A 26,913-nucleotide genomic window follows, 5' to 3' on the forward strand; every position below is an offset into this window, starting at 1 on the left:
GGGTCATGAAGGAACAGAAAAAGCCTTTTACCACGATTTTAGAAGTGAGCAATTGTATAGCCAACCCAGGAAAACAAGCTATTATCCACAGCATTATCCATCTTCCGCTATTTTTTTCTTTCATTCATTTATTCAGAATGAATGAATGAATTAATTCATACATTTTTCTTGAATACTAAAAAAGCTACCTCTGTCTAAGTATGTATTAGCTGCGCTTGTTAGCATTTGCTAATTAACTAATTAGCCTGCTGAGAAGCATAACGGGTCATCACCAATGCGTCCATGTGGTGCATCGTTAGCAGACATCTTTGTGAAGTCTTGCTATTTCCTGAAACCTGCCTTAATGACTCCAAATGTCATCGTGGATTTTTAAAAAAAGGTCACTGATGGCGCAATTAATTGCGAGCGACATGAAAGCACGGTTCCTCTGAGAGCACAATCAAAAGCCAGCCTGGTTACACAAGCGTCATGCATGTTTCATACATGCGCTGGATGCACATACGCGAGACGGAGAGAAAGCGGGTGACATCGAAATTGTCGTCATGAATAAATGAAATGAAAGGCCCTTATGCCTCGTGAAACACGCTCTGCTAGCTGCACACTATATATACTCATTATACTGTATGGTAGATGAACGATACACCCACTGGACACAGCATTAGGCACACAATCAGATGAAATCCAATGTAAAAAAAAAAAAAAAAAAAAAAAGCCCTGTGGCGCAATTAAGGGCGCAGAGATGCTGTTTCCTTGCAATAAATTTTTTTTTGGGTGGGGGTTTATTAATACTTTTATCCTGGCTTTTCTCACAGTCCCCAAATGTTTGGTGACAGAAGTGGGATCCCATATGCACACCAAGCTGTTTCTTGTAGTTATCTTGGTTACCTTATGTTGCTTTTAAACAACCATCCATTCATCCATCCATTTTCTGAGCCGCTTACCCTCACAAGGGTCGCGGGAGTGCCAGCTATGATCGGGCAGGAGGTGGGGTACACCCTGAACTGTGTACCCTGAAATGCCCTGAACTGCAGGGCACACATAAGCAAACAACCATTCATGCTCACATTCACACCTACGGGCAATTTAGAGTCTTCAATCAACCTACAATGCATGTTTTTGGGATGTGGGAGGAAACAGGGGTGCCCGGAGAAAACTCACGCAGGCACGGGGAGAACATGCAAACTCCACACAGGCGGGGCCAGGGATTGAACCCCGGTTCTCAGAACTGTGAGGCAGACGCTCCAACCAGTCGGCCACCATCCCGCCTGCTTTTAAACAATTAAAAATACTTTGATCCTAGCTTCTCCCATGGGCCCACATTTTTTGGTGACAGAAGTGGGATCCCAGATCAACACCAGGCATTTCAATGAAGTTAATCTTGATGAACTTTTGTAACTATATAATATTTATTACCAATATTTGGATCCTGGCTTCTCCCATGGTCACAAAATGTTGTTTTGTATCATCCTGCTAACCAGCTAACAAACACTAGCACAAAAACATCTGGCAGCATGTTAGCTATTAAATATGATTTTAAAAAATCATTCAATAAAGCTTTAAAAATGGAGACACAATTTTGGTGATAGATATGGGCTCTCAACTAATAGGGGAAGCGTACGTTATTTAGCTATGGAATATTTATCCATCCATCCATTTTCCGTACCGCTTATACTCATTAGGGTCGCGGGCGTGCTGGAGCCTATCCCAGTTAACTTTGGGCAAGAGGCGGGGTAGCCAGCCAATCGCAGGGCACATATAAACAAACAATCATTCACACCTACGGGCAATGTAGAGTCTTTAATCAACCTACCATGCATATTTTTGGGTTTTGGGAGGAAACCGGAGCACCCGGAGAAAACCCACAAAGGCAGAGGGACAACATGCAACGAGGCGAGGCCAGATTTGAACCCGGGTCCTCAGAACTGTGAGGCAGATGTGCTAACCACCCGCTCACTGTGCTGCGGAATATTTATTCATCTATTTATTATATTTTAATCCTGATTTCTTGTATGGCCCCAGAATGGTGACTGAAGTGAACCCAGACAAACATCAGACCATTCCTTGCAGTTTATCTTGGTTACGTTATGTTGTTATGAAATATTTACTTCGAAAATTTTGATCTAGGTTTCTCCCACGGTCTTCAAATTTTGTTTTGGTGCAGAACCAGGGTTAAAACTTATTTTTAGATTGAATGTTAAACTGATTTAAAATATGCCTGTCAGTTTATATGATGGCCACAGTTCCATTATCCCATATGGTGGAGGAAAGAAAAATATCAAAGCAGCATCTTCATGAACTGTTTGCTAAACCAACTACAATAATAAAAATATTTAAAAGAATAGCATTGTTTTAACTATGTCAGAATTTTTCTTTCCTTTTTTTTTTTGGCACTGGATTTTATTGGAGGGTGTACCTCATTAAGTGTCCAGTGCACTGATATTCTCAAGCCATTCCCTGTCTGTTTGTTTGCTTTCATCAGTTGATGCTACATTTGTCACTCATGTGTGGAAAAAATAAGACAAAATACATGTAAAAATAATAATAATAAAGAGTATAAAAAGTCTGTCAACCCACTCTGCGGGACCCCGCTTCATTGCCCCCCAGCAAACATACATTACAATAAATAATTACACTAAACAAAGTTTTGGGGGCAAAAACGTGATCACTGAGTGTTAGTGATCACAATACATAGTTATAAAAAATACAGGCCTGTCGTTCATCATTTAAATATGAATAACACAACATAGAAACACGGATAAGGCCTGTTAGTCATAATTTAAATATGATTACAGGCCTCGGTACAAAATATGATACATAAAGAAGCAGCATTACACGTAATAATAAGATAAATATCATGAGCCCGTACACCAAAAAAGGCAGATATTTGTACAGTGTATAAATATATACTGTATAGATATGTATAAGAAAACATTTTACAAGCATGTGTTTGATGTGGATTTTGCAGCCTGACTTTAGAAAATGTTTGTAAACCTTAATAACTGGGCCTAGAATTGTATCATACAGTGAATAGGAAGTGAGCTGTTGCTTGTTTGTGCTTGACTTCACGCTAAAACAAACGAAAAAACAAGATGAAAAAGAAGAAAAAAGAGGGTCATGCTCAAAGTGTCAGTGCAGTTTGGGATGGGACTCTTTATTCTGAACTTTAGCGGGGGTGAGATCCCTTTGATATTGGAAGTGGTTCTGAAAAGTTGTCAGCTGAAGGGCAGAAAGATAAATAAATAAACCAGGAATGTAATAATTCATTCATGGATGTCATTATTATTATTGTTAATGGTGTGGAAATGTATCAGAACTTTTTCTAATATTTATATTTGTCATGGTAAAATGAAAACATACAAAAGCTTTTTGAGTTTTCTCTAAATACGAAAACGACAACATTTGTATTCTCATAAGTGATACACTTGGTAAATGACTATACCTGCCGAACGTGTTGGAATTCATTGTAACAGGCGATACCTGTCGTAATGGAAAAACAACATTTGCTCCCACATGATACCAATCGTAACAGACCATACCCATCGTAAACAACAATACAGTTATCATGAGTTTCGACAGCAATCATCAGTTACGATCAGTGTCGCCAATTATAGAAGGTATTGTCAGTCATGCAGGGTATTGTTAGTAACGTTGGGTTCTGTCAGTTGTGACGGTTATCAGCAACTATAATCATCATTTATGAAAGGTATCAGTTATGATGGATATCATCAAATAAGATGGGTATCATCAGTTACAATGAATATTGTCAGTTATCATGGGCATTGTCAGTTACAAAGGTTATAACGACTTAGCATGGGTGTTAAGCTTTATGACAGGTATCGTTAATTGCGATCGGCATTGTCACGTAAGACGTGTTGCCATTTATGATGGTTATCATCGATCATGACAGTTATCGTCAATTGGAAATTTATCATCAGTTATGACGGAAAATTGCTAGTGACGTTTGGTATCAACCGTTACGATAGATATTGCCAATGATGCTGGTTATTGCCATTTACGAAGGATATCAACAAATATGATAGGTATCATCAACGATGATGGGTACCATCAGTTACGATGGGTATCGCCATTAACAATGGATATCGGCAGTTACGATGAATATTGCCAACCATATCACAGGTTACAACAGGTGTTGCCAGTTAAGATAATATCAACAGTTATGACAAGCATCACCGGTTACAATAGGTATGGTTATGTACTTGTACAATGTTTATCACCAAAGATAATGTTTATTATCGTTTACGAAGGTTATTGCCAGTTATGATGGGTATTGTGAAATTATAAAATTAATGTCATTTTCGATGGGTACCATCAATTATGACGGTTATCGCCAGTTACGATGGGTATCATGATTTACGATGGGTATTGTCAATTAAGATGGTTGTCTCCAGTTATTGTATCACTTACGGTGGTTATCGGCAGTTATGATGGGTATCGTCAGCTGAAATAGTTATCATTTATGACGGATATTGTCTGTTCCGACAGGTATATCCAGTTACAATGGGTACTGTCAGTTATCATCAGCTGGACTAGCTGCAAACTTTTCAGCACCACCTGATACTTAAGTCCTGTTTTTTTCTCAAGAAAGGAAAATGTCTAAATGCTACTTGAACTTTAGCTGTCATTCCCTACTGGCTTCACTTCCTCATGTTTTTGAGGATTGAAAAAAACAGACAGGTTAACATGCTTTGGCAACACACTGAGAGGTAGGAAGACAAAAGACGGGAAAAAAAAAAATATAGAGGACACGCTTAAGTCCTGTTTTGAAGTGAAGGGTGTAGATTATTTTCTAGCTACAGTTCCAAAAAGCCATGTGGAAGAACGCTGCCAAAACGTAAGGCCGGTTCGAGTCGGTGGGGCAGGACAAAGCCCTGAGTGCAGGACGACAGTGCATGCTTCTCTTTAACTAGCACATGCTGCATTTAATAACCTAGTAAAGATGAAAATGTCACACACTCCGATACTGCATCCTCACATTGATTGGTAGTTTCCTCCTTTTTCAGGCCTCAACTTGTAAACATTTATATATGGAGAGACAATTTGGTGACAAAAGTGGGATCCGAAATACAGTCCGTTCCTTTCATGTGTCTGAGCTCACGCCCCTAAAACAGTGACCATTCCCACTGTCAGTTCCCGAAGCCTCCACCTGCACGCCGCTCTGAAAACAGCGATCGGTCACCAGCTCAAAAGCTTCCAGTGAAGATTTGGAAGTAGAAGAAGAAGAAGAAGAAGACGACGCCTCAGAAGCTTAGATCCGGCTTACCCTTCTGGTGAGGAGAGGGTGTAGAGCCGGCGGGGGGCATGGCGTGTAAGGTGGCGGGAGCGGACCAGGTTTGATCCCCCGCGTCCTCATGTAAGACAGGAACTGGTCGGGAATTTCCGCTAGCACTTCCTTAGCCAGCCGGGCCATGCTGAGGATGTGATTGCCCCTGCGGTCAATGTAGTCACGGAACGGAACAAACTGAAAGACACGGAGAAGAAATAAATGAACAAACTGATAGTACTGTATGTTAGCATTTGATCAGTGGTCAATTGAAATAGCATAAGACGACTAGGCATGATGTACTGCATATTCGTTATAGGTCTGTCTTATGCTCTTGTCCTTAGGTTACAGTCATGTTAGCATAACAACTGTAAGCTTGTTAGCATTTGATCTGTTCTCATTGGAAACAGTACCAGACTATGAGGTGTAAATTCCTTTCAGGTCTGTCTTTTGCTTTTTGTCCTCAGGTTACTATTTTGCACTATGTTGGCATATAGACTCTTAGTACATTAGCATATGATCAACTCTCATTTGAAACATTTCCAGACTACTCGGCATGATGTAAAATAGGTATATTCCGTAGCGATCTGTTTATATCCTTTTTGTCCCCAGGTTGAAATATTGCAATATGTTAGCATACCAACTATTAGCCTCTCAGCATTTGATCAATTCTCATTTGAAATAGTACCAAACTACAGGGCAAAATGTCAAATCTTTATCTGTCTGCCTACAGGTCTTTTGTCCTTGACTCGGCATGATGTACATTCCTAAAATGTCTTTCTTTACAGGATTTATTTAGCTAAATGTTGCAATATGTTAGCATGTTAGCATTTAATCTGTCAAGTTGCCATTTTTCGGAGCTTGCCAGATGTTAGCATACCAACTGTTTCCACAGGATGTGGGCTGGCAGACGAGCGTGTAAACAATCGAAAAGGTGGATCAGGATTTAATGAGCGCGCTAATGATTTTTCCTTCATTTCTAAATCCCTGTGAAGTTTTTCTGCTGAGTCATAACTGGGAGCTTGGGAATGTTTCACACCTGAACGATGTCCCGTTCAGCGAAGCGTCCTTGGGAGGAGATCCTCTCCTCGTCTCCATCCAGTTCGATCATTTCTGGGAGGGAAATCAAAGCAGAGGACGTAGCACAGCACACAAATGTTAGGGCAAGACAACAACAAAAACATTTTCAATCTGCCTTAATGCTTTCTCTATCCAGATTGCCATCTTGCCGTATTTGAGCATAACAAGTGCTAGCATGTTAGCATTTTAGCTATTCTCGTTATAAATGGTAACTGACTACAAGACAAGATGTAATATCATTAACAGTCTGCTGTCGTACTTTCTGTGCAGGTTTCTATATGGATAAACTGTATGTCAGCATATCAATTGATAACATCAATTGATATCTATCTATCTATCGTCTATCAATTGTCATTAGAAATAGTACACGATTAAACTGCAAGATGTAAAATGTTTATCACTCTGCCGCAACACTCAGGTTTCTATTCTGCTGTATTTTATCATACCATCTGTTAGCATTTGATCAATTATCATGAGAGAAAATGCCTGACTACTCGTCATGATATGATTTTATCAATCTGCCTCTCTCTGAAACGTTTGATATATGGATAATCATTATGTCAGCATACCAACTGGTAGCATGTAAATGTTTGATCAAATTTCATTAAAAATAGAGTAGTACCCGATTAAAGGGCAAGATCATTTGAGCTGCCTTAAAACTCTCTGTACTATCTTCCTGTATTTTAGCATACCAACTATTAGCATTGTATTCAATTCCATGAGAAAATAGTAGCTGATTAAAGAGTAAGATGTAAAATCCTTGTCTTAGCACAGTCTTTAAAAAGTTTTCAGGTTGCTATCTTGCTGTATTTTGCCATACCAAAAGTTAGCATGTTCGCATTTTATCCATTCTCATGAGAAAACAGTACCTGATTAAAGGGCATGATGTAAAATCCTAATCAATGTGCTTAATCACTTTCTGTGAAAGGTTCAATGTCTGGATTTATGTCAGCATACCAACTGTTTGCATGTTAACATTTGATCAAGTCTCATTAGAAATAGTACCTAATACAGGGTGTGATGTAAAACACATGAATCTGCCTTACCACTACGTATTTAGATTGCCATCTTAGTGTATATTAGCATAGCAACTGTTAACATGTTAGCATTCTTTACCCCTGCCCATTTCTATAAATAAAAACTTTGGGTGAGTGTTTTGCTGCGACGTTACGTGGGAAATAAGTGTTCGTCCTCTGACGTGACAAGGGGGAATTTTCCGCTCAGCGGCGGCGTGCCGAGGAAGAGCAACAATTATCGGGAAGAGGGAATGGAGAGAAGCCTTATGCCATGTGGGAGTGGAGATAGCAAGTGTGGAATGGAAGAGTAACGCCTAATACGCACGTTCGCAATCTGCATGCCGCTTACCATCAAATTCTGCTGGTCCGACCCCGACAATTATAATTGACATGGGCAGAGAGGCGGCCTGTGAGGGTGAGAGGAGAAAGAAGGCATCAGAGACAAGGGGGGGGGGGCAGGGGGAGGGGGGGTTGACACTGTTTGCTATCTTTGGGGCTGCAGGCTGTTCGTGAAATAGTGCTGCTAATTACTGGCTGAGTCCATGAGAAAAAGGAAGCCCCATTGTGTAAAAAGCCATGAATCAATCTGTCTTTTTCTTGTCTGCTCACTTTTATCATTTCAATGTTGGTAGTTAGTTAGTGTGTCCAAAAGCAAAGACAGCAAACCGGGGATGAGGTACCAGTAGGGTTGGGTGATACAACCTTAAAATTTATTTGACAAAAATCCATTGTATCCTTTCACACAAAAGCAATGACATTCATCAAAACAGACACACATACTGTACAACCAATCAGAAACACACACAATCACACACACGTACACACACAGGTACACAACTACATACACTTTCAACCATGTACAAACACACTAATACACAAATTCACACGCTCATACCCACGCTCAAACACACACATACTTTTACGCACAATCACACACGCATGTGCATACAATCGAAAACACATACAAACACAATTGCGCAAACACGCATACAAACACACACACACAATCACGCACACATACACACACACACACTCACGTACACTTAAACACACTATTACACACATACAATATATCCATCCATCCATTTTCTGAGCCGCTTATCGTCACAAGGGTTGCGGGAGCGTTGGAGCCCATCCCAGCTATCTTTGGGCAGGAGGCGGGATACACCCTGAACTGGTTGCCAGGCAATCGCAGGGCACACATAAACAAACAACCATTCACACACACATTCACACCTACGGGCAATTTAGAGACTTCAATTAACCTACCATGCATGTTTGTGGGATGTGGGAGGAAACCGGAGTGCCCGGGGAAAACCCACGCAGGCACAGGGAGAAAATGCAAACTCCACACAGGCGGGGCCGGGGATTGAACCCAAGTCCTCAGAACTGTGAGGCAGACGCTTTAACCAGTCTAACAACCGTGCCCCCATATATATATATCTATATATATATATATATATATAGATATATATAGAACACACTCATACACACACACTCACACACTGTAAAAATGCTTTTTACATCTTTGCAGAAGAGTACAAGAGCTGTCTGTACAAAACCAAAAGCGCTTACATTGACAATGGACTCCTTGGTCTGAGCCATGTCCGTGATGACGCCATCCGAGATGATGAGCAAGATGAAGTACTGAGAGCCGTCCGTCACCGCCGACGCATATCTGCAACGGCAGGAACGGCAGGAAAGACGGGATAAAAAGAGAAAGGGAAATTCAGCCACTGAAACCATTTTCTGTTTACAACCTGAAAGTTGGTAGGCATGTTTGTCATGAGTAGATCCACAAAAAAGTATCAGAAAGCCATGTCTGAGAAGACACAGGAAGTCTGCCATTTCGGTTTAAAGTGGACATTTAGGGTTCAGTACTGCACCCCTGACTTTTTGGAAAATTCAGCCCCTCAGACAATTTGAGCAAACTATCGTGGCGGCATGGTGGACGACTGGTTGGAACGTCTGCCTCACAGTTCTGAGGACCGGGGTTCAATCCCGCCTGTGTGGAGTTTGCATGTTCTCACCGTGCCTGCGTGGGTTTTCTCCGGGCACTCCGGTCTCCTCCCACATCCCAAAAACCTGCGTGGTCGGTTAATTGACAACTCTAAATTGCCCGTAGGTGTGACTGTGAGTGTGAATGGTTGTTTGTTTGTATGTGCCCTGCGATTGGCTGGCAACCAGTTCAGGGTGTACCTCCTGCCCAATGATAGCTGGGATAGGCTCCAGCACGCCCTCGACCCTAGTGAGGAGAAGCGGATCAGAAAACGGATGGATGGATGGATCTCTATCGTGAGCAGACGCACAAAAAAGTGCCCAAAAAGACGCAGGACATCTCATCATTTCTGGGTCAATTTGGCCATTTCCAGGGGTCCTTCAAAGTTGAACCTGTCCTTTTTGTCTGTTTGCCATCAAATTTGAAGTTTGTATAGTACACCTGCGCAACGCTAAATTGGGAAATATTTGCGTTTTCATCAATGCATGCGTGTGTAGCATGGTGGTGAAATTTTAGGAATCGTAAGTAGTAGACCTGAGATTTGTTTCATTTTTATTTATGTATTTATTCAAAAATAAAAAAATAAAAAATAAATAAGTTTCAGTTAGTATCATGACCTTTGGTGGGCATGTTTGTAATGAGTTGACCAACAAAAAAGTCTCAACAAGCCATCCAGAAGGAAGCCTACCATTTTGGTTTGATGTGGACATTTTAGGTTCAGTAGTGCACCCCAGACTTTTGGGAAAATTCAGCCTCCGGAGCTAGATTGACTCAGCAACATGAAATTTGTTAGGCATGTCTCGCAGGAGTAGAACCAGAAAAAGGTCTTAAGAAGCCATGTCTGAAAAAACACAGGAATTCTACCATTTTGTCTTGACATGGACATTTTAGGTTTATAAATGCACAATAATATTATTTGGAAATTCAGCCCATCAAGCAAGTTCCACTTAGCAACCTAACATTTGGTAGACATCTCTATCAGGATAAAAACCCAAAAAAAAAGTCTCTAGAAGCCATGCCCAAAAAGACACAGAAAGTGTTACAGTGTGCCGTTTCTTGCCACATGTCAGTAAAATTATGTTCGACAAGACAGCCAATGTGTCAGCCAATCACGTGAGACGAGCCCAAGTCAGCGACACCTCCCTATTTAAGGCCTTGTTGATGATGCAATCGTCAGAGTGTCGCACAATCTTCGGTGCGAGACGCGAGAACGCTACCCTGTGAATCCACTCCGCCTTCCTGTCAACGACTGGCAGTTCTCAAATTTGTCTGTTCCTGCTGGCTGGTTGGCCAGCCTTCTGACTTCCGCCTACAACCGGGACTTCTGGCAGTTCAAGGTTGCCTGTTCCTGTGACTGTAGGACCGGGCTTCTGTTACCACCTCGAGGCCTTCTCAGTCTGTTTCCCGGTCTCTGTGATTTTGGTACAAGGTCAACTCAGTGTGAGTTTCTCATGTTCTCTCTTCTGCTCTCTGCAAATGGTGGATTAAAACAACAGTGAAATCTGATCTTTTCCTGACCTGCTATCTGTTGATTACTTACCATTGCAACATCTGGACCAAAATCAAGTTATCTTCAAAGCCTGACCCGCTTGACTGCGAAGTGTGAAATAACTGCCCTTAATGGCACTGAATGCAGGCTTTGATTTGCCCTATAACAGTAGATCTCAGATTGATTATTACATTTTTTTGTAACTTTCCTGGTGTGCTGTATTTGGGTCCTAAACTACACTCGCCCCGAGTCAGAAACATGCCATTTTCCATTAAAGCAGCCATTTTAGGTTAACTATGGCCATTTCCAAGTCACTTGTGGAAGATATTTTGGCCAAATGCTGCCAAATTTGAAGTACGTGCACAAACTAGTCAGATTGGCAACACAAAATTGCGAATATTTGAACTTTCATCATTGCGTGTAGGTTGAGCATGGCAGTGAAGTTTGATGATTGGCCAAAAACTTGAAACTCTAATTAGTACCTGGCCACGTGGTTGATGACCGGGGAGAAGTGGGTGGGCCCGTAGAGGCGCACTGACTTGAGACTCTGGTAATAAGCCTCCATCACGCCCTCAATTCCGCTACAGTACGGATTCTGCGGGTTGCCGTTCTGCACGCGCACGCACAAACAAAACACACACAAAAGTGAAGATGAAACAAACTAAGCAGCAAACTCTTAAAGGAGAGACACTGCATTATGTATGCACTCCATATGTGGGAGCCTACTAAACTCTGGCGTAACCAGAATCAGAATCAGAATCATCTTTATTTGCCAAGTATGTCCAAAAAAAACACACAAGGAATTTGTCTCCGGTAGTTGGAGCCGCTCTAGTACGACAACAGACAGTCAATGACAGAGAACACTTTTGAGACATAAAGGCATTGACAAAAAACAGTCACTGAGCAATAAAGGGTTGCTAGTTATCTGGTAATGCCACACGATGCCACATGTGCAGCAGCCACTATAGGAAGATGACCACATTTTAGTACTTAGTGCCAAGATGGATGTACAGTCGCTTGTTTGCGCTAGTGCCTCTGGAGAAACATCTGGAAGGAAGAGCAGACGAGTAGATGCAGTCTGGATATCTGGCGCTGAGTTTTGGATGGAGATCAAGGCTTATATTAACATAAACAAATTACATCCTCCTTAAACTGCTTATTTTGTGGCTTTATATTTATAATTTGCACTATTATAGACTGGTTAATTGCATTTTACACGTGCCGTTTTTCTTGACGCCACACCTCAGCCACGTCATTACAAAGTCATTTGACTTTTTTACCATTATTAGACTTTACACCAATTTTATCGGGCTGATCGGTATTGGCCGATATTTAGCATTTTATGCTGATCGGGTGATCAGCTTTAATGTCATAATTTGCTGATCCATAAAAGACATTTACTCCGCGTCGCCGCGTGCACAGTATATTTGTATGCAAAAGCTAGTTTAGTTTTAGCCTTGTCACGTGTCTTTTGACTAGTACTGTAAATATCTGACTGAGTACAGGACAGGACAGGACGTTCGTTTAAGGCTTGCTTGAGGTATGTTCACGTACTTTTAATACAATACGGCTCACAAGCAGGCAATAAAATGTTATGTAGCCTAGCAAGCTTGTGCTAGCACGAACGGTTGGACGTAAACATGCCGCCGTTCTGTCGAATCATGCTCTAAAGTTTTGGTGTGGGTGAAGTCATTTAAATAAAAATAAAGTAATTTAATTACGGTAAGTTATTATTTCACCCATTATTTCTGTCATGTAATGTTGGTTTGACCTGACTGATTAGAATACACGATCTGACAGTAGCAGTGATTTACAACCCTTATGATATACCATTAATTACTTCCTGGCATCTACTAGAAGACCATTCATTTGTTCTGTCTGTCACTATGCCTCACTGGCATAAATGGAGGAACAAAGATACATTATTTATTGTAAATATAATTTTTTGAGCAATTAAGTACACAAGTATCTACAGTAAGTGAACAGGTCATTTAAATAGACACATTCCTCCATCTTGTGATCGGATCGGTGATTGGTTATCATTTTTTTAAACTCGCAGATCGGTGATCGGACCCAAAAATCCTGATCGTGTAAAGCCTATTTATTATAGGCTGGTTAGTTGCTTTTTATGGTTGTATGACAGTAAGGAATGCTAAAAATTGCAACAAAAGAAGTCAACTCGCCTTCAACTCTCCCTCATTGCTGCCCTCAATTCGGGCATTTTTATCATGAGGAGACACAAAAAAGTCAAGAAGTCACGATTGAAAAGACAGAGGAAGTCTGCCAGTTTGTTTTGAAGCATCCATTTTAGGGTCATTTTGGCCATTTTACAGAATTGGGGTGAAAATTCAGCTCATAAAATCACATTCACTTAGCAACAGGAAATTTTGTAGACATATCTATCATCTCCATCTTAAATTGCTTAAGTGTTACGCCTCTGTCTCACATTATCAAAGTAGTTTTAATATACTTTACTTTTATTATAGACGCATGAGATTGGACGAATGCTCTCCGTTCCTCACCAGGGCAAACTCGTGCGAGACACGTCCGTCAGGGGGCAGCTTGGCTCCGAAGCCCAGCGCCGGGAACATCTTGTCACTGTCGTAGTCTTGGATGATCTCGCCCACCGCCCGCAGCGCCATGGCGTAGTTGTTCAGCTGGTACGGGCTCATGTAGTGGAGCGAGGTGGGCTGCGACGGGTTGCCTGCATCGGCATAGAACGGACACTCGTCAGTCATCAGCATGGTTCTGGAATTGCAAGTCATAAGTATGTCTCAAGTCTTAACCCTCATGTTTCAAGCAAATCCCAAGTTACTGTGGCAAAATAATCAACTTGAGACGCCACAATTTTTTTTTTCATTTAATTCCCATGAGAAAAACTGTTTTGAAAAGAATGTATTATGATTAAATTAAACATCTCCAGCCCCCCTACAGTGATATTAAAGAAAAATGCTGCATTTTTGGGGGGATATTTCAAAAAAATGACAGCACCAAAAATATCCCATAAACAATAACTCTGTCCCTTTAATATGCGGTAATCCTCATACTCGAGCGCCTCTTGAGTAGTTTTGTAATAAAAACTCACTGTAGCCTCCAGCCAAACTGCCAAGAATGAAACAATTATGCTGCTAATATCAGCATTTCTATGCGCAATCACACCAACCAGCGACGGGATGAGGAGGTGGCGCACGAGCAAGCGGTCCCCAAAGTTAATTACATTTAATAACTCTGCTGCTGTTATGCTTGTTTGCCCCGAGGCGCCTCATAAAAGCCTCACGAGAGAAACACTATCAGTGCTTCATAGTGGAAAGTTTGGCCATATTAGTGTCTTTTACTTTTTCTTTGGCTTTTTTTTTGTTTTTGTGATGGTTCTGCAGAACTTGGTACGAGTGATGGATTTAATGTAGATGCTGTTATTTTTTTGTTTTAATTGTATTTATGTTTTTAATTTTTTAAATAAAATTTGTCACTCAAATAATTTGATAAAAATACATTTAATAGTTTTTTGTTTGATCATTTTCATTGGAATCATTTATGAAATTTAAAAAAAAATAATTTAAATTAAGAGATCTATATTTTTTTATTTGATTTTTTAAAATAAAAATCTAAACACATATTAAAATTTTGTAATTGAAAATGTTGTATTTGTTAGATTTTTGAAATATTATTAGAATGTTTCCAACTTCAAAAATATTTTTTTTGAACTTTCACATCAAAATTCTAATTATGTTTCCTTTTATTTAGATTTCAACTTTTGTATTTGCTTTTTTTAAAACAAAACAAAACATATTTTGAAATGTATTAATGTGTATTTTTTAGGATTATAAACCCACAATTTCAATTCTGAAATATGTATTATTATTTATCTTCATATTGTTTAATTTATAAATTAAAAAAAATTAAAAATAATGGTGTAAGTTTTATATTTCTTTAAACCTTTTAATATATAGATATATATAAACTCTAACTTGAAGTTGGTGAAAATCATCACATCCAAGGCCATTGTAGGCACAGTAGTGACCCTGAGAATTTGTGGAAAATTCAGTCCCTTCGGCCAGCTTTATTTAACAATATTAAATTCAATAGGCTTTTAATAGGCATAAATAGACCGACAAAAAAGTCAATGAAGCCATGCCCGAAAAGACTCAGGAAGACCACTACTTTAGTTTGAAGTGAACAGTTTAGGTTCAGTTGTGTATGCTTTATAAGATTATCCATAGGTCTGAGGTGTGTTAGGACTGATTTTGATGATCCTATGATAGGATCCGAAACGGGTCACAATCGTAAGTATTAGACGTGTTTTATTTATGAACAAAAATCATCGTGTGTGGGGAAAGCAGATGTTTCCCGAATCATGACGCTCTGTGAATTGTGACGTAGAACATAATATAGCCAATCTAAAGAAGCGACTTTACTGACGTCACCATTCTATACCACTTCCGCCTCCATTCCCTTCGGCAACACTGCAAAGATCGGCACATACCCGGAAGTGTCTGCCTGCCTTCGTTTTTTGGAAGATCACGTGTGATCACGCGACAGTTCTGCCTCGGAGGGCTTGTTTCCAGACTGGTAGTGAAACGGAATCTTTGCGTGTGGTGTTCTGTCTTAACTGTTAAATGCCAGATATATAATTTTTTTATCTTTATGTGTGGGGTCTGTCACAGATAAAAAAAAAATCTTCTAAGATTTGAACAATCTTTATGTGTGTACCAGGCCTAAATCAGTTTTACTTGGCAATACTTGAAATCGGTAGGCATGTATGTCAGAGTCAAATTAAATCAAAACGTGGCTCGATTTTGCTTCATTTTAAACCAAAAGGGGGCGATGTCAATCTCCACGAAGTGATTGATAAGGGAAGCCCAGCACGTTGCCTTCCATCACTTCAAGCGAGAACACGCACTCACCGTTTGACGCCGTGAAATCGATCGCCACCGTGAAATTAATCTGCGTCCTGCAACAACAAAAAGACTTGATATTCAGTCACCAAAATCAATCTGGGATTTGCGGAGTGTCGTGCAATTGAGAGGCCCGTTACGGTTCGCCCGTCTCTCTTCATTTTGGCTTACCCGCCTCGGATGTAGTCCAGGAAAGAAAGCTCGGTGTCCACCAGGCAGGACAACAGGGTTACCTGCAGCACAACACCACGACCATGGTCATAAAATAATATGTAGACTTTAGAAGTTAATTTATACTTTGCTGTCCAGCGGGGACTTTCTAATAATTTGACCCTCATTTTGATATATATTGAGCTAAGGAAGCTATATTTGGCATTGGAATAAAATCTCATGGCACACAACCAAACAAAAATGTCACAAAAAGTGGATACAGTAGCAGTGGTGGCAAACATACAGCCCGCGGGCCAGAACCGGTCCGTCAGTGGTTCCGATTCGGCCCGTTCTGAAATGGGCTGTTATTCAGGATTTGACGCCTGATATTGATGCACTTGTGTAGGCTAAACGATTCTGATTCTGTATTTCAAGAGCAAAGTAAGCCTACTTCATATGCAGTGCCACCTCTGCACTGTGAAGAATACAGTTCTGTGAAAATGAATACCTCCTGGAGAAATATTTTGAGAATGAATATTGCAAAATATCAGTCTATAACTTCAGTTCAAAAGAGGTTGTTTTGGTGGAACGCTTTTATGGTTGTTGTTTTCATGCACAGCCACAACTTGTATTTTTATCTTCATATTTTCAAGGCAGGGGGACAACTGCACACTCAATCTGAATAATTCCCACTTTAGGTTGTATGGTGTGATGAGTCAGTTGAGTTTGTCAAGATTTCCAGATGGATGTGGACATTTACATACATTTAAAATTATTCCTAGATCATAAGTTGTTTTCTAAAAGGTACCTACAGTTTCTAGATCCACTGTGATCTGTACATTGAATGAGTAAATGAAAACTAATTCATAATGTTGAAATTGCACTAATTTTTAGGAAGAAATTTTAAATATTTCATCTGATTTGAGAAACAAGATAAAAGGCAGAACAAGATAATAATCAATAAAGGTGAATATTTTCCAAATGCCACAACCCCCCCAAAGAGAAAACATTTGGAAATATCATTGTCTATAGCTTTTTTTAGACCAAGAAAAACTGGTCTGGCCCAATTGTGATCAAATTGGGGTGACAATTTTCCCCTGAATTGAAATTAGTTTGACACCCCTGCAGTACAGTATACTGAAATTATGATGGAGATCCACAGGTTCATTGTTCCATCTGCTATCAAGTACAAATTCACGTCTTGTTCTGTCACTACACGTCGCTAGCATAGATAGATCAACAAAGATACATTTTTGTTGTGAATAAATCATTTTCGAACCTATTAAGTGAAATTGGATAATTTCTTGCCCCACAACTGATGATATTTCAGGACGGATTGGTTCAAAATCGACAATAGAATATAATGTTCTCTGCATTTCATTAGTCTTAGCAACAAAGTAACGAATAACTACAGTACTTACATGTATCTGTGTAATGCTGCTGGGGAATTAAATTACAAATGTATTTTTATGTTTATTTATGCACTTTTTATTTTGAAAAGGAATAACATTTGATGTTGTATTATTGTATGTATGCACTTTATTCAAATAATATGAACAAATTAAAGTAATAATGAAAATATTTTGTAAATAAATAAAAAATCTAATAATTTACAATAACAAAACTAAATTACAAAAATTTGACATAAAACAAAAATAAATAAATGACAAGACACACTAAAATCTATTACAGCAAAAAAATAACCAAAACAAAAAAATAATACATTAAAATCATTACAATAAAATAAATTAAAAGAATATATGAAGTAAGATCCATCCATCCATCCATTTTCTGAGCCGCTTCTCCTCACTAGGGTTGTGGGATTGCTGGAGCCTTTCCCATCTATCATCGGGCAGAAGGCGGGGTACACCCTGAACTGGTTGCCAGCCAATCGCAGGGCACATACAAACAAACAACCATTCGCACTCACATTCACACCTACTGGCAATTTAGAGTTGTCAATTAACCTACCATGCATGTTTTTGGGATGTGGGAGGAAACCGGAGTGCCCGGAGAAAACCCATGCAGGCACGGGAAGAACATGCAAACCGTGCCGCTGAACTAAGATCCCAAATCCAAAATGAATAACAATACAATAAAATAAATGATACAAATAAATAACACAATAAAATCAATTACAATAAAATAAATCAAAATATTCTTTGAATAAAATAAAATAAAGTCTTGCACCTTGTGTTGCTCGATGCCAACAAAGACATTATTTGTCTCCTTTAAGCACAAACACAATGATGTGGGCTTTCCTATAAACTGTAAAAAAAACCAAAAAAAATTACACACGCACATTGACAGTAGACCTCACCGTTCCTGAGTTTTGGTACTTTTTCTTCTTCTTCCCTTTCTTCTTGGAATTTAGCACCTGTAGAGGAAAACGACAACCAGCTTACATTGATTGCCTTGCGTTGCCATGGTGACGCCCGATGATTGAAGCCCGTCAACACGCTGGAGACAACAACCGGCTCCATCAAGTGTCACCATGATGTTGACAGTGAGTGAGCCGAGTGCAATATCGAACATCGCGAGAATGCTTCGCCGTGTTTTTCTTCATGTGCTGTGAAACGTGTGGAGCCTAACAAGCCATGGAAACATGTTCTACAAAAAGACAGTGTCGGCAAAATGGAGAGGGCATGTTTGATGGCATGCAAAGGAGGCAAGGCGCCTTCGTCTTCATCTTCTCCACGTCAGCATATTGTCTTGCTCTTGACCTTCACTGGTGGTTTGATCAGAGAGCCGAGGTCAAAGAACTCCAAGGAATAACGCTGACCGTACACCACACTGATGCTGATATTGACACTATGTACCGTAGACGTATACGCTTACACCTTCAAGTTATTACCAATGCTATAACATGCATGGACACGTCATTAGGTACACCTGCACCAACCGAATGACACCCAACACACAATTAGGCCTCTTTGTTTTACACTTAAAAATATATATATATATAGTTCTTGTCTTTCTATTGTGTGTATGTGTGTTCTTGTCTTGATACATCTGTGTGTATATATATGCAGTATGTGTATGCATCCATCCATCCATTTTTTTGTAGTGTAATGTTGTCTTTCTGTGTTTGTGTTAGTTCTTGTTTTATATCCTTGTATGTACGTGTTTGTGTTCTTGTCTTTCTATCTTCGTGTGTATATAAAATGTATGTATGTGTGTGTGAGAGTCCTTGTCTTTCTATCATCTTTGTGTATGCATGTATGTATTTGTGGGAGCTCTTGTCTTTATGTCTTTGTGTGTATGTGTTCTTATCTTTATGCAGTATCTCTGTGCTTGCTTGTCTATCGATTTTTGTGTATAAATGCTGTATAAATATATTATTACATACAGTGTACTGTATATAATACGTGTGAGTGTGTGTCCTTGTCTTTCTATCTTTGTATGGGTGTGTTCTTGTCTTTCTGTATGTGTTTTCATTGTCTACCTATAGTTAGTGTGTGTGCGGTCTTGTCTTTTTCTGTGTGTTCTTGTCTATCATTGTATGTATATAATGTATATCCTGTGTGCCCTTGTCTTTCTATTTTTGTGGGTATTCTTGTCTTCCTATCTTTGTGTGTGTCTGTGTGTGTGTGTGTGTGTGTGTGTATCACCTCATAGATATGAAACTGTGACTGGCTTCTGGACATTTCTCTGTAGCTGGTGGTGAAGTCGCCGATAAAGTCGTGTCTGTAAGAGGAGGGACACGGACACACACACACACACACACACACACACACACACAAACACAACGTTTAAAAGCGTGACAAGCTCCACATCATGTCAGCAGATATGAAACATCGCCGCTAATGAGCCGATTGGTGGCTTGCATAATTGAGTGACATGGATGTTAATTGGTGGATTCGCAAATCTGACTTTGGGAAATTGTGTGAAAGCTGATAAAACTTTAGCGACATTAGCAGCTAATTGGGCTAATAAAGCTAACAGCCTATTGAGCTCATGTTGAATGCCATTCTGCTTTCTTTACATCTTGTGTGTATGACAAAAAAATCTCTATCGTAAGAGGTGTGACAATGAAGAAACGAGACTGTGGCAATTGAGGCTAGATAATGTTCTTACCCTCCGTCTCTGTCCCAGTCGTACACTTCCACCTTGATGCTCCTACAAGATGGAAAGACAACACCGTTAAATCTCAAATTAAAACTTTCACATTTAGATAAATCTTGCACAAAAATAATCAAAAAATGTGTTTTCATATGATCAGATTTTGTTTAATACAATCAAGGCTTTTCACGCTCACAATGCAGAATGTCATGACTCCCCTGCCAGTTATTCATAATAACCCTTCTTTGCACAATAGACATGAACAAAATTACTAGAAATAATCTATAGTTTAAACAAAAAAAAAAAAAGGCCATGGCTTGCTCTGTCACCGTATTTTCATCAGTGTTTTTAACAAAAAAACATAAACGTGGATAAAGCCATCAGTATCTTTATGTTGTAATTGTAATAAAGGTGACATTTTGACTGTTTTTTTTCACACTTTCCTGACGGTTAATACAAAGAACTGCCATCATATGGTCTGATATTTAACCTGAAAATCATACATGAATAAAAAATGTGCTGCTACAGGTTGAAAGGTCAAGTCATTACAAATGCAAATCCCCTTTTCTTTCTTCTTTTTTGGAGGAGTCCAAGTAATCCAGCACCAAGTGGAGTTTGAATGTGACACCATTAAAACCTGCTGTGCTTCCTCTTCTTAATCTCGCTGGCAAAGGCTACATTTTAATCTCTATAAAGTGCTGCTTTTCCATGTATATATATAGCGGCACGGTGGACGACTGGTTAGAGCATGTGCCTCACAGTTCTGAGGACAGAGGTTCAATCCCCGACCCGCCTGTGTGGAGTTTGCATGCTCTCCCCGTGCCTGCGTGGGTTTTCTCCGTGCACTCCGGTTTCCTCCCACATAACCAAAAACATGCATGGTAGGTTAATTGACAACTCTAAATTGTCCATAGGTGTGAATGTGAGTGCGAATGGTTGAAGCGACTCAGAAAATGAATGGATGGATGGATACATTCTTATTATGATGGATTCCACTTGCCAGCAGACCTGAAAAGATTTGTCAGAGTAAAGAAGATTCTCTGCTTCTCACTGACTCATTAACTTCTAAATAGTGATTAAGACCCCTACTTGAGCCATCACCTTGTCGTGGTGGAGGGGTTTGTGTGTCCCAGTGATCCTAGGAGCTAAGTTGTCTGTGGCTTTATGCCCCTGGCAAGTTCACCCAAGACAAACAGGTTCTAGGTGAGGGACCAGACAAAGCACGGCTCAAAGACCCCAAATGATGTCGACAAACAATGGATTTAGTTTTCCCTTGCCCGGACGCGGCTCACCGGGGCCCCCCACTGGAGACAGGCATGGTGGTGGGGCTCGAAGGCGAGCGCCTGGTGGCCGGGCCTGCACCCATGGGGCCCGGGCACAGCCCGAAAGGATAACATGGGTCCCCCTTCCCTTGGGCTCACCACCTGTGGTAGGGGCCATAAGGGTCGGGTGCAGTGTGAACTAGGCGGTGGCCGAAGGCGGGGACCTTGGCGATCCGATCCCCGGCTACAGAAGCTGGCTCTAGGGACGTGGAATGCACCTCTCTGGCAGGGAAGGAGCCCGAGCTGGTGTGTAAAGTCAAGAAGTTCCGACTAGATATAGTCGGACTCACTTCCACACAAAGCTTGGGCTCTGGTACCAGTCCTCTCGAGAGGGGTTGGCCTCTCTTCCACTCTGGAGTTGCCCATGGTGAGAGGCGACAAGCAGGTGTGGGTATACTTATTGCCCCCCGGCTTAGCGCCTGTACGTTGGGGTTCACCCCGGTGGACAAGAGGGTAGCCTCCCTCCGCCTTCGGGTGGGGGGACGGGTCCTGATTGTTGTTTGTGCCTATGTACCAAACAGCAGTTCAGAGTACCCACCCTTTTTGGAGTCCTTGGAGCGGGTGCTGCAGAGCCCTCCCGCTGGGGACTCCATCGTTCTGCTGGGGGACTTCAATGCTCACCTGCGCAATGACAGTGAGACCTGGAAGGTCGTGATTGGGAGGAACGGCCCCCCCGATCAGAACCCGAGCGGTGTCCTGTTATTGGAGCTCTGTGCTCGTCACGGATTGTCCATAACGAACACCATGTTCAAGCATAAGGGTGTCCACCCTTTTTAAGAAGGGGGACCGGAGGGTGTGTTCCAACTACAGGGGATCACACTCCTCAGCCTCCCTGGTAAGGTCTATGCAGGGGTGCTAGAGAGGAGGGTCCGTCGGGAAGTCGAATCTCAGATTCAGGAGGAGCAGTGTGGTTTTCGTCCTGGCCGTGGAACAGTGGACCAGCTCTACACCCTCGGCAGGGTCCTCGAGGGTGCATAGGGAGTTCAGCCCAACCAGTCTACATGTGTTTTGTGGACTTGTAGAAGGCGTTCGACCGTGTCCCTCGGGGAGTCCTGTGGGGGGTGCTTCGGGAGTAAGGGGTATCGAACCCCCAGATACGGGCTGTTCGGTCCCTGTACGACCAGAATCAGAGTTTGGTCCGCATATGCGGCAGTAAGTCGGACTCGTTCCCGGTGAGGGTTGGAATACGCCAAGGCTGCCCTTTGTCACCGATTCTGTTCATAACTTTTATGTACAGAATTTCTAGGCGCAGCCGAGGCGCAGAGGGGGTCCAGTTTGGTGGCCTCAGTATTGCATCTCTGCTTTTTGCAGATGATGTGGTTCTGTTGGCTTCATCAAGCCGTGACCTCCAACTCTCACTGGAGCAGTTCGCAGCCGAGTGTGAAGTGACTGGGATGAGAATCAGCACCTCCAAATCTGAGACCATGGTCCTCAGTCGGAAAAGGGTGGCATGCCCTCTCCAGGTCGGGGATGAGATCCTGCCCCAAGTGGAGGAGTTCAAGTATCTTTGGGTCTCGTTCATGAGTGACGGAAGAATGGAACGGGAGATCGACAGGCGGATCGGTGCAGTGTCTGCAATGATGCGGACTTTGTATCGGTCCGTTGTGGTAAAGAAGGAGCTAAGCCGAAAGGCGAAGCTCTCGATTTACCGGTCGATCTACGTTCCTACCCTCACCTATTGTCACGAGCTGTGGGTCGTGACCGAAACAACAAGAGCCCAGATACAAGCGGCCGAAATGAGTTTCCTCCGCAGGGTGTCCGGGCTCTCCCTTAGAGATAGGGTGAGAAGCTCGGTAATGCGGGAGGATCTCAGAGTAGAGTCGCTGCTCCTCCACATCGAGAGGAGCCAGATGAGGTGGCTGGGGCATCTGATTCGGATGCCTCCCGGACGCCTCCCTGGTGAGGTGTTCCAGGCACGTCCCACCGGGAGGAGACCCAGGGGACGACCCAAGACACGCTGGAGAGACTTCGTCCTTCAGCTGGCCTGGGAACGCCTCGGGATCCCCCCGGAATAGCTGGATGAAGTGGCTGGGGAGAGGGAAGTCTGCGCGTCCCTGCTAAAGCTACTGCCCCCGCGACCCGACCCGGATGGATAGTGATTAAGAGTTCCACACAAAACATTATTTAAGGTGTCATGTGGTTTAATGTTATGTATTTGTATGAAAACATGGGGGCGTTCACGGCCCACTATGTTTGCCGCCAATCAATGCGGCTCCTCTCCTTCCCTTTAAATGTGGCACAACTGACAGTTTCGACAGACACATCTGTGTTCGGAAGAGACCGATGTGTAATCGCAGCGATCCGTGCGTGAATAGACCATTGTTACTGCTCTAGGCATGCTGTGGCAACAGACAATGTGAGCGGGTATACAGGTAAGTTTTTTTCAAATCCAGTACAGTTTTTTAAATCACTTTTCCTGTACAGTAAGTTAATTTTTTTTTACTTCTAGTGCAGTAATTTTTAAAATTACAGTTCAGTTGTATTTAATGTAAGTCAAGTAAAAGTGATTTTTAGGACTACAACCTTGACCTGTGTTTTTTGGGACTGTATTTTGATGTTGGCGATTATGGTGGTACTTGGAGAGCTAAACATTGTTGAGGTGGTACTTGGTGTAAAAAGTTTGAGAACTATTGCACTAGAACATTGAACTTCAGTGACACGCATTAGTTCCGCCTTTTGTGTCGGTGCAATATAACAATTTGAAATGTGGCGACGTACCTGTCGAAGTCGCCATTGCAGAGAGCCCTGACAGGAATCTTGAAAGCCTGCCATACGGGATCCAGAGTGTTCTTCACCACCTCCGTCTTGTGGCAAATGGTGAACCTGCCAGACACACACGCACACACTTGTTAAGCTCTGTGTGCGTTGTCGGAGCCCCTTCGCATAGCATTCAGGTCGCCTCAGTGGACCCAAAAAGCCTGACAAAAGCAGGATTTGTTAAGTGGCAGGCCCGCTTTCACTGGGGGGCAAACTGCTGGCATATTAGCACTTTGCTTTTTATGTTTTGGAAAGCTTTTACAATGGCGACAGTTTGACCCTAGAACTGAATGGTTTCCTATTGGGAAATTTTTGTTGCAATGTTGTAGTGATAGAAACTCACAGTCAAGTGAGATGTGTTCATTTTGAATATCAGCTTACTTATTATTTTATTATTATTGTTGTTGTTATTATATGATTAAAAATATACACAATACAATATAATTTTTGTATTGTCATTATTATTATTTTCTTATCATTCAATGTATCACTTATGAATGAATAACCTAAAAAATACATACAATCAATACACTAACACTACATTACACATTAATACAATACATACAACATAGTAGAATATAAAACTACAAAATATAAAAATATATATTATTTAATATTATCATTATAAAGTATACAGTATAGTTTTTAAAATAAGTTAGAATTTTATATTACTCAAAATATTCAATATTTTGATTGATTGATTGATTTATTATTGTAATAATACTTAAAATTATCATCATCATCATTATTATTTTTAATTTGTATTTACAGTTTATTTATATTATTTAATATTTGTATAGTATTAAAATAGTTATTCTAGATCCTTTATCATATATTTATTATTTATTACCTGCAACTATTATTAACTTATATTTTCTATTATACTTAATAAAAAAGTAAAAAGACACTATTTATATTTATATTATTTACTATATTATGTATTATTAGTTTGATCTAATTTTTATTACTCATTATTAAGATTAACATCTTTTATTAATATACGGTTTTCATTATTTCATATTTTATCTTATTAAAAATGAACAACTATATTTTACATTATTCACTATATTATTAATAATTTGTTAGATTTCTTATTACTATTATTACTTTTTGTTATTACTGATTTAAAAGGGCTAGTTAAAGGGCTAATTGGTGTGTTTTTTTGTTTTTGTTTGCTAGAGGCAAATATATACATCCAGCATCGAGGATTATATAAGAACAACACATTTAGTGCTTATAGAGTGAACATGGCAGTTTTCTGGAGCGTGAACAATCAGCGTCTATACGTGTGTGTGTGCGTGTATTTTGTTTTAGTTGGAGGAACAACAACGGCGGCGGAGGCGAGCACCAGCTTGTCAACTCACGATCCGTCTTCGTTACTGCGGTAGAAGACGAGGAAAGGGTCCGACTTGCCAAAGAAATCCTTCTTGTCCAATTTGTTGCCGCAGAATTGCAGCATGACCGACTCCTGCCAGCATCAAACACACACACAGACACAGACACACAGACACACACACACAGTGTGACAGCTGCCATGGTGACTAAGTATGATGGGACACACCAAGAAGACTTTCCATTTGACTTAGGTTTACTGTTACCTACTGTTTTGGAGTCATTCATAATGCAGCTATAGCACGATTCATTTTTATTGGCTCAGATTGTTGTTCGAAGAATTTCTTTTTCATTTTAAATATTAAAATATCTACAGTGATCCTGTGGGTCGCCATTCACAAATTCACCTCAACTCACGATTCGCGTTTTTGCGCTTGCTCTAAGATGCCAAGAGATGCCGTCAAAGCCCTTTCCACACAGAAAAATAGTTCGGTAATTGGTGTCAAGGGAGTATGTTGATGTGATACATCTCGCCTGAGAGACAAGCTTTGTATGTCGTGAAGGAGCTAAGTTTAGCCAGGGTTGTTTGTGGAAGTTATGCAGCGTCTTCGCCGCAAGTGCATGAACATGTATACATGCGGGCTTTATAAGTGCATTTTTTAAATTAGTAAAACTCATTAGTAAATCATAATCATATGATGAGTTTCAAATAATATTGAAGAGTTTTGGGATCATAGTTTGTGTTATATTTGTGGTTTAGACTGTTGATATAGGCAATCATAAACTTTTTGCGGTGACATCTGTTTCCACTGTTTGAGGCAGGGCTTGGAAAAAAACACAAACATTTAATTAAAAATATGTTTCCAAAAGCACAAAGATTAGAAAGAAAGAAGAAATGTTGAAAAAACATGAAGATTTTTTTATTTTACATAAATTATTTTTAAAAAAGTAAATGTATTTACTTTTTGGATAAAACATTTAAAAATCACAAAACTTTTTTTTTCTCATTCTAAAATAAGAATAGGCGGCACGGTGGATGACTAGTTAGAGCGCCTGCCTCGCAGGGGTTCAATCTCCGGCCCCGCCTGTGTGGAGTTTGCATGTTCTCCCCGTGCCTGCGTGGGTTTTCTCCGGGCACTCCGGTTTTCCTCCCACATCCCCAAAACATGCATAGTAGGTTAATTGAAGACTCTAAATGCCCGTAGGAGTGAATGTGAGTGTGAATGGTTGTTTGTTTATGTGTGCCCTGCGATTGGCTGGCAACCAGTTCAGGGTGTACCCCGCCTCCTGCTCGAAGATAGCTGGGATAGACTCCAGCACTCCAGCGACCCTTGTGAGGTTAACCGGCTCAGAAAATGGATGGATGGATGGATAAAATAAGAATTTTTTTAAAATCTTGGATTAAAAATAAAATGATTCTGATTAAAGAAGAAATGCAAAGAAACATTGGTCTTATTAACTCTCTTAATAACACATTGGTGTTATTATTATTTTTTTTTATAAAATCATGAAATGATTATTTATTTATTC

General features: G+C 40.7%; 1 protein-coding gene across 3 annotated transcripts in view; it reads right to left on the reverse strand.

Moving 5' to 3' along the window:
- Positions 1–26,913, reverse strand: part of LOC133403381 (copine-8-like) — a 67,717-nt gene that overhangs the window by 13,335 nt on the left and 27,469 nt on the right. For 2 of the 3 annotated variants that reach the window (XM_061678352.1, XM_061678354.1), the window contains 13 exons: positions 25,416–25,519; positions 24,013–24,117; positions 19,988–20,029; positions 19,522–19,597; positions 18,231–18,287; positions 15,932–15,993; positions 15,770–15,816; positions 13,388–13,569; positions 11,348–11,475; positions 8,953–9,055; positions 7,727–7,784; positions 6,321–6,394; positions 5,282–5,479 (listed from right to left, as the gene is read on the reverse strand). In XM_061678352.1, the coding sequence (XP_061534336.1) occupies positions 5,282–5,479; positions 6,321–6,394; positions 7,727–7,784; positions 8,953–9,055; positions 11,348–11,475; positions 13,388–13,569; positions 15,770–15,816; positions 15,932–15,993; positions 18,231–18,287; positions 19,522–19,597; positions 19,988–20,029; positions 24,013–24,117; positions 25,416–25,519 (1,236 nt within the window). Of the gene's footprint in view, positions 1–716; positions 5,480–6,320; positions 6,395–7,726; positions 7,785–8,952; positions 9,056–11,347; positions 11,476–13,387; positions 13,570–15,769; positions 15,817–15,931; positions 15,994–18,230; positions 18,288–19,521; positions 19,598–19,987; positions 20,030–24,012; positions 24,118–25,415; positions 25,520–26,913 lie in introns of those variants that run through there. The other variant, XM_061678353.1, reaches the window with a different exon arrangement.

Source organism: Phycodurus eques, chromosome 5 (genome assembly GCF_024500275.1).
Source record: "Phycodurus eques isolate BA_2022a chromosome 5, UOR_Pequ_1.1, whole genome shotgun sequence".
In the NCBI taxonomy this organism is placed as follows: Eukaryota; Metazoa; Chordata; class Actinopteri; order Syngnathiformes; family Syngnathidae; genus Phycodurus; species Phycodurus eques.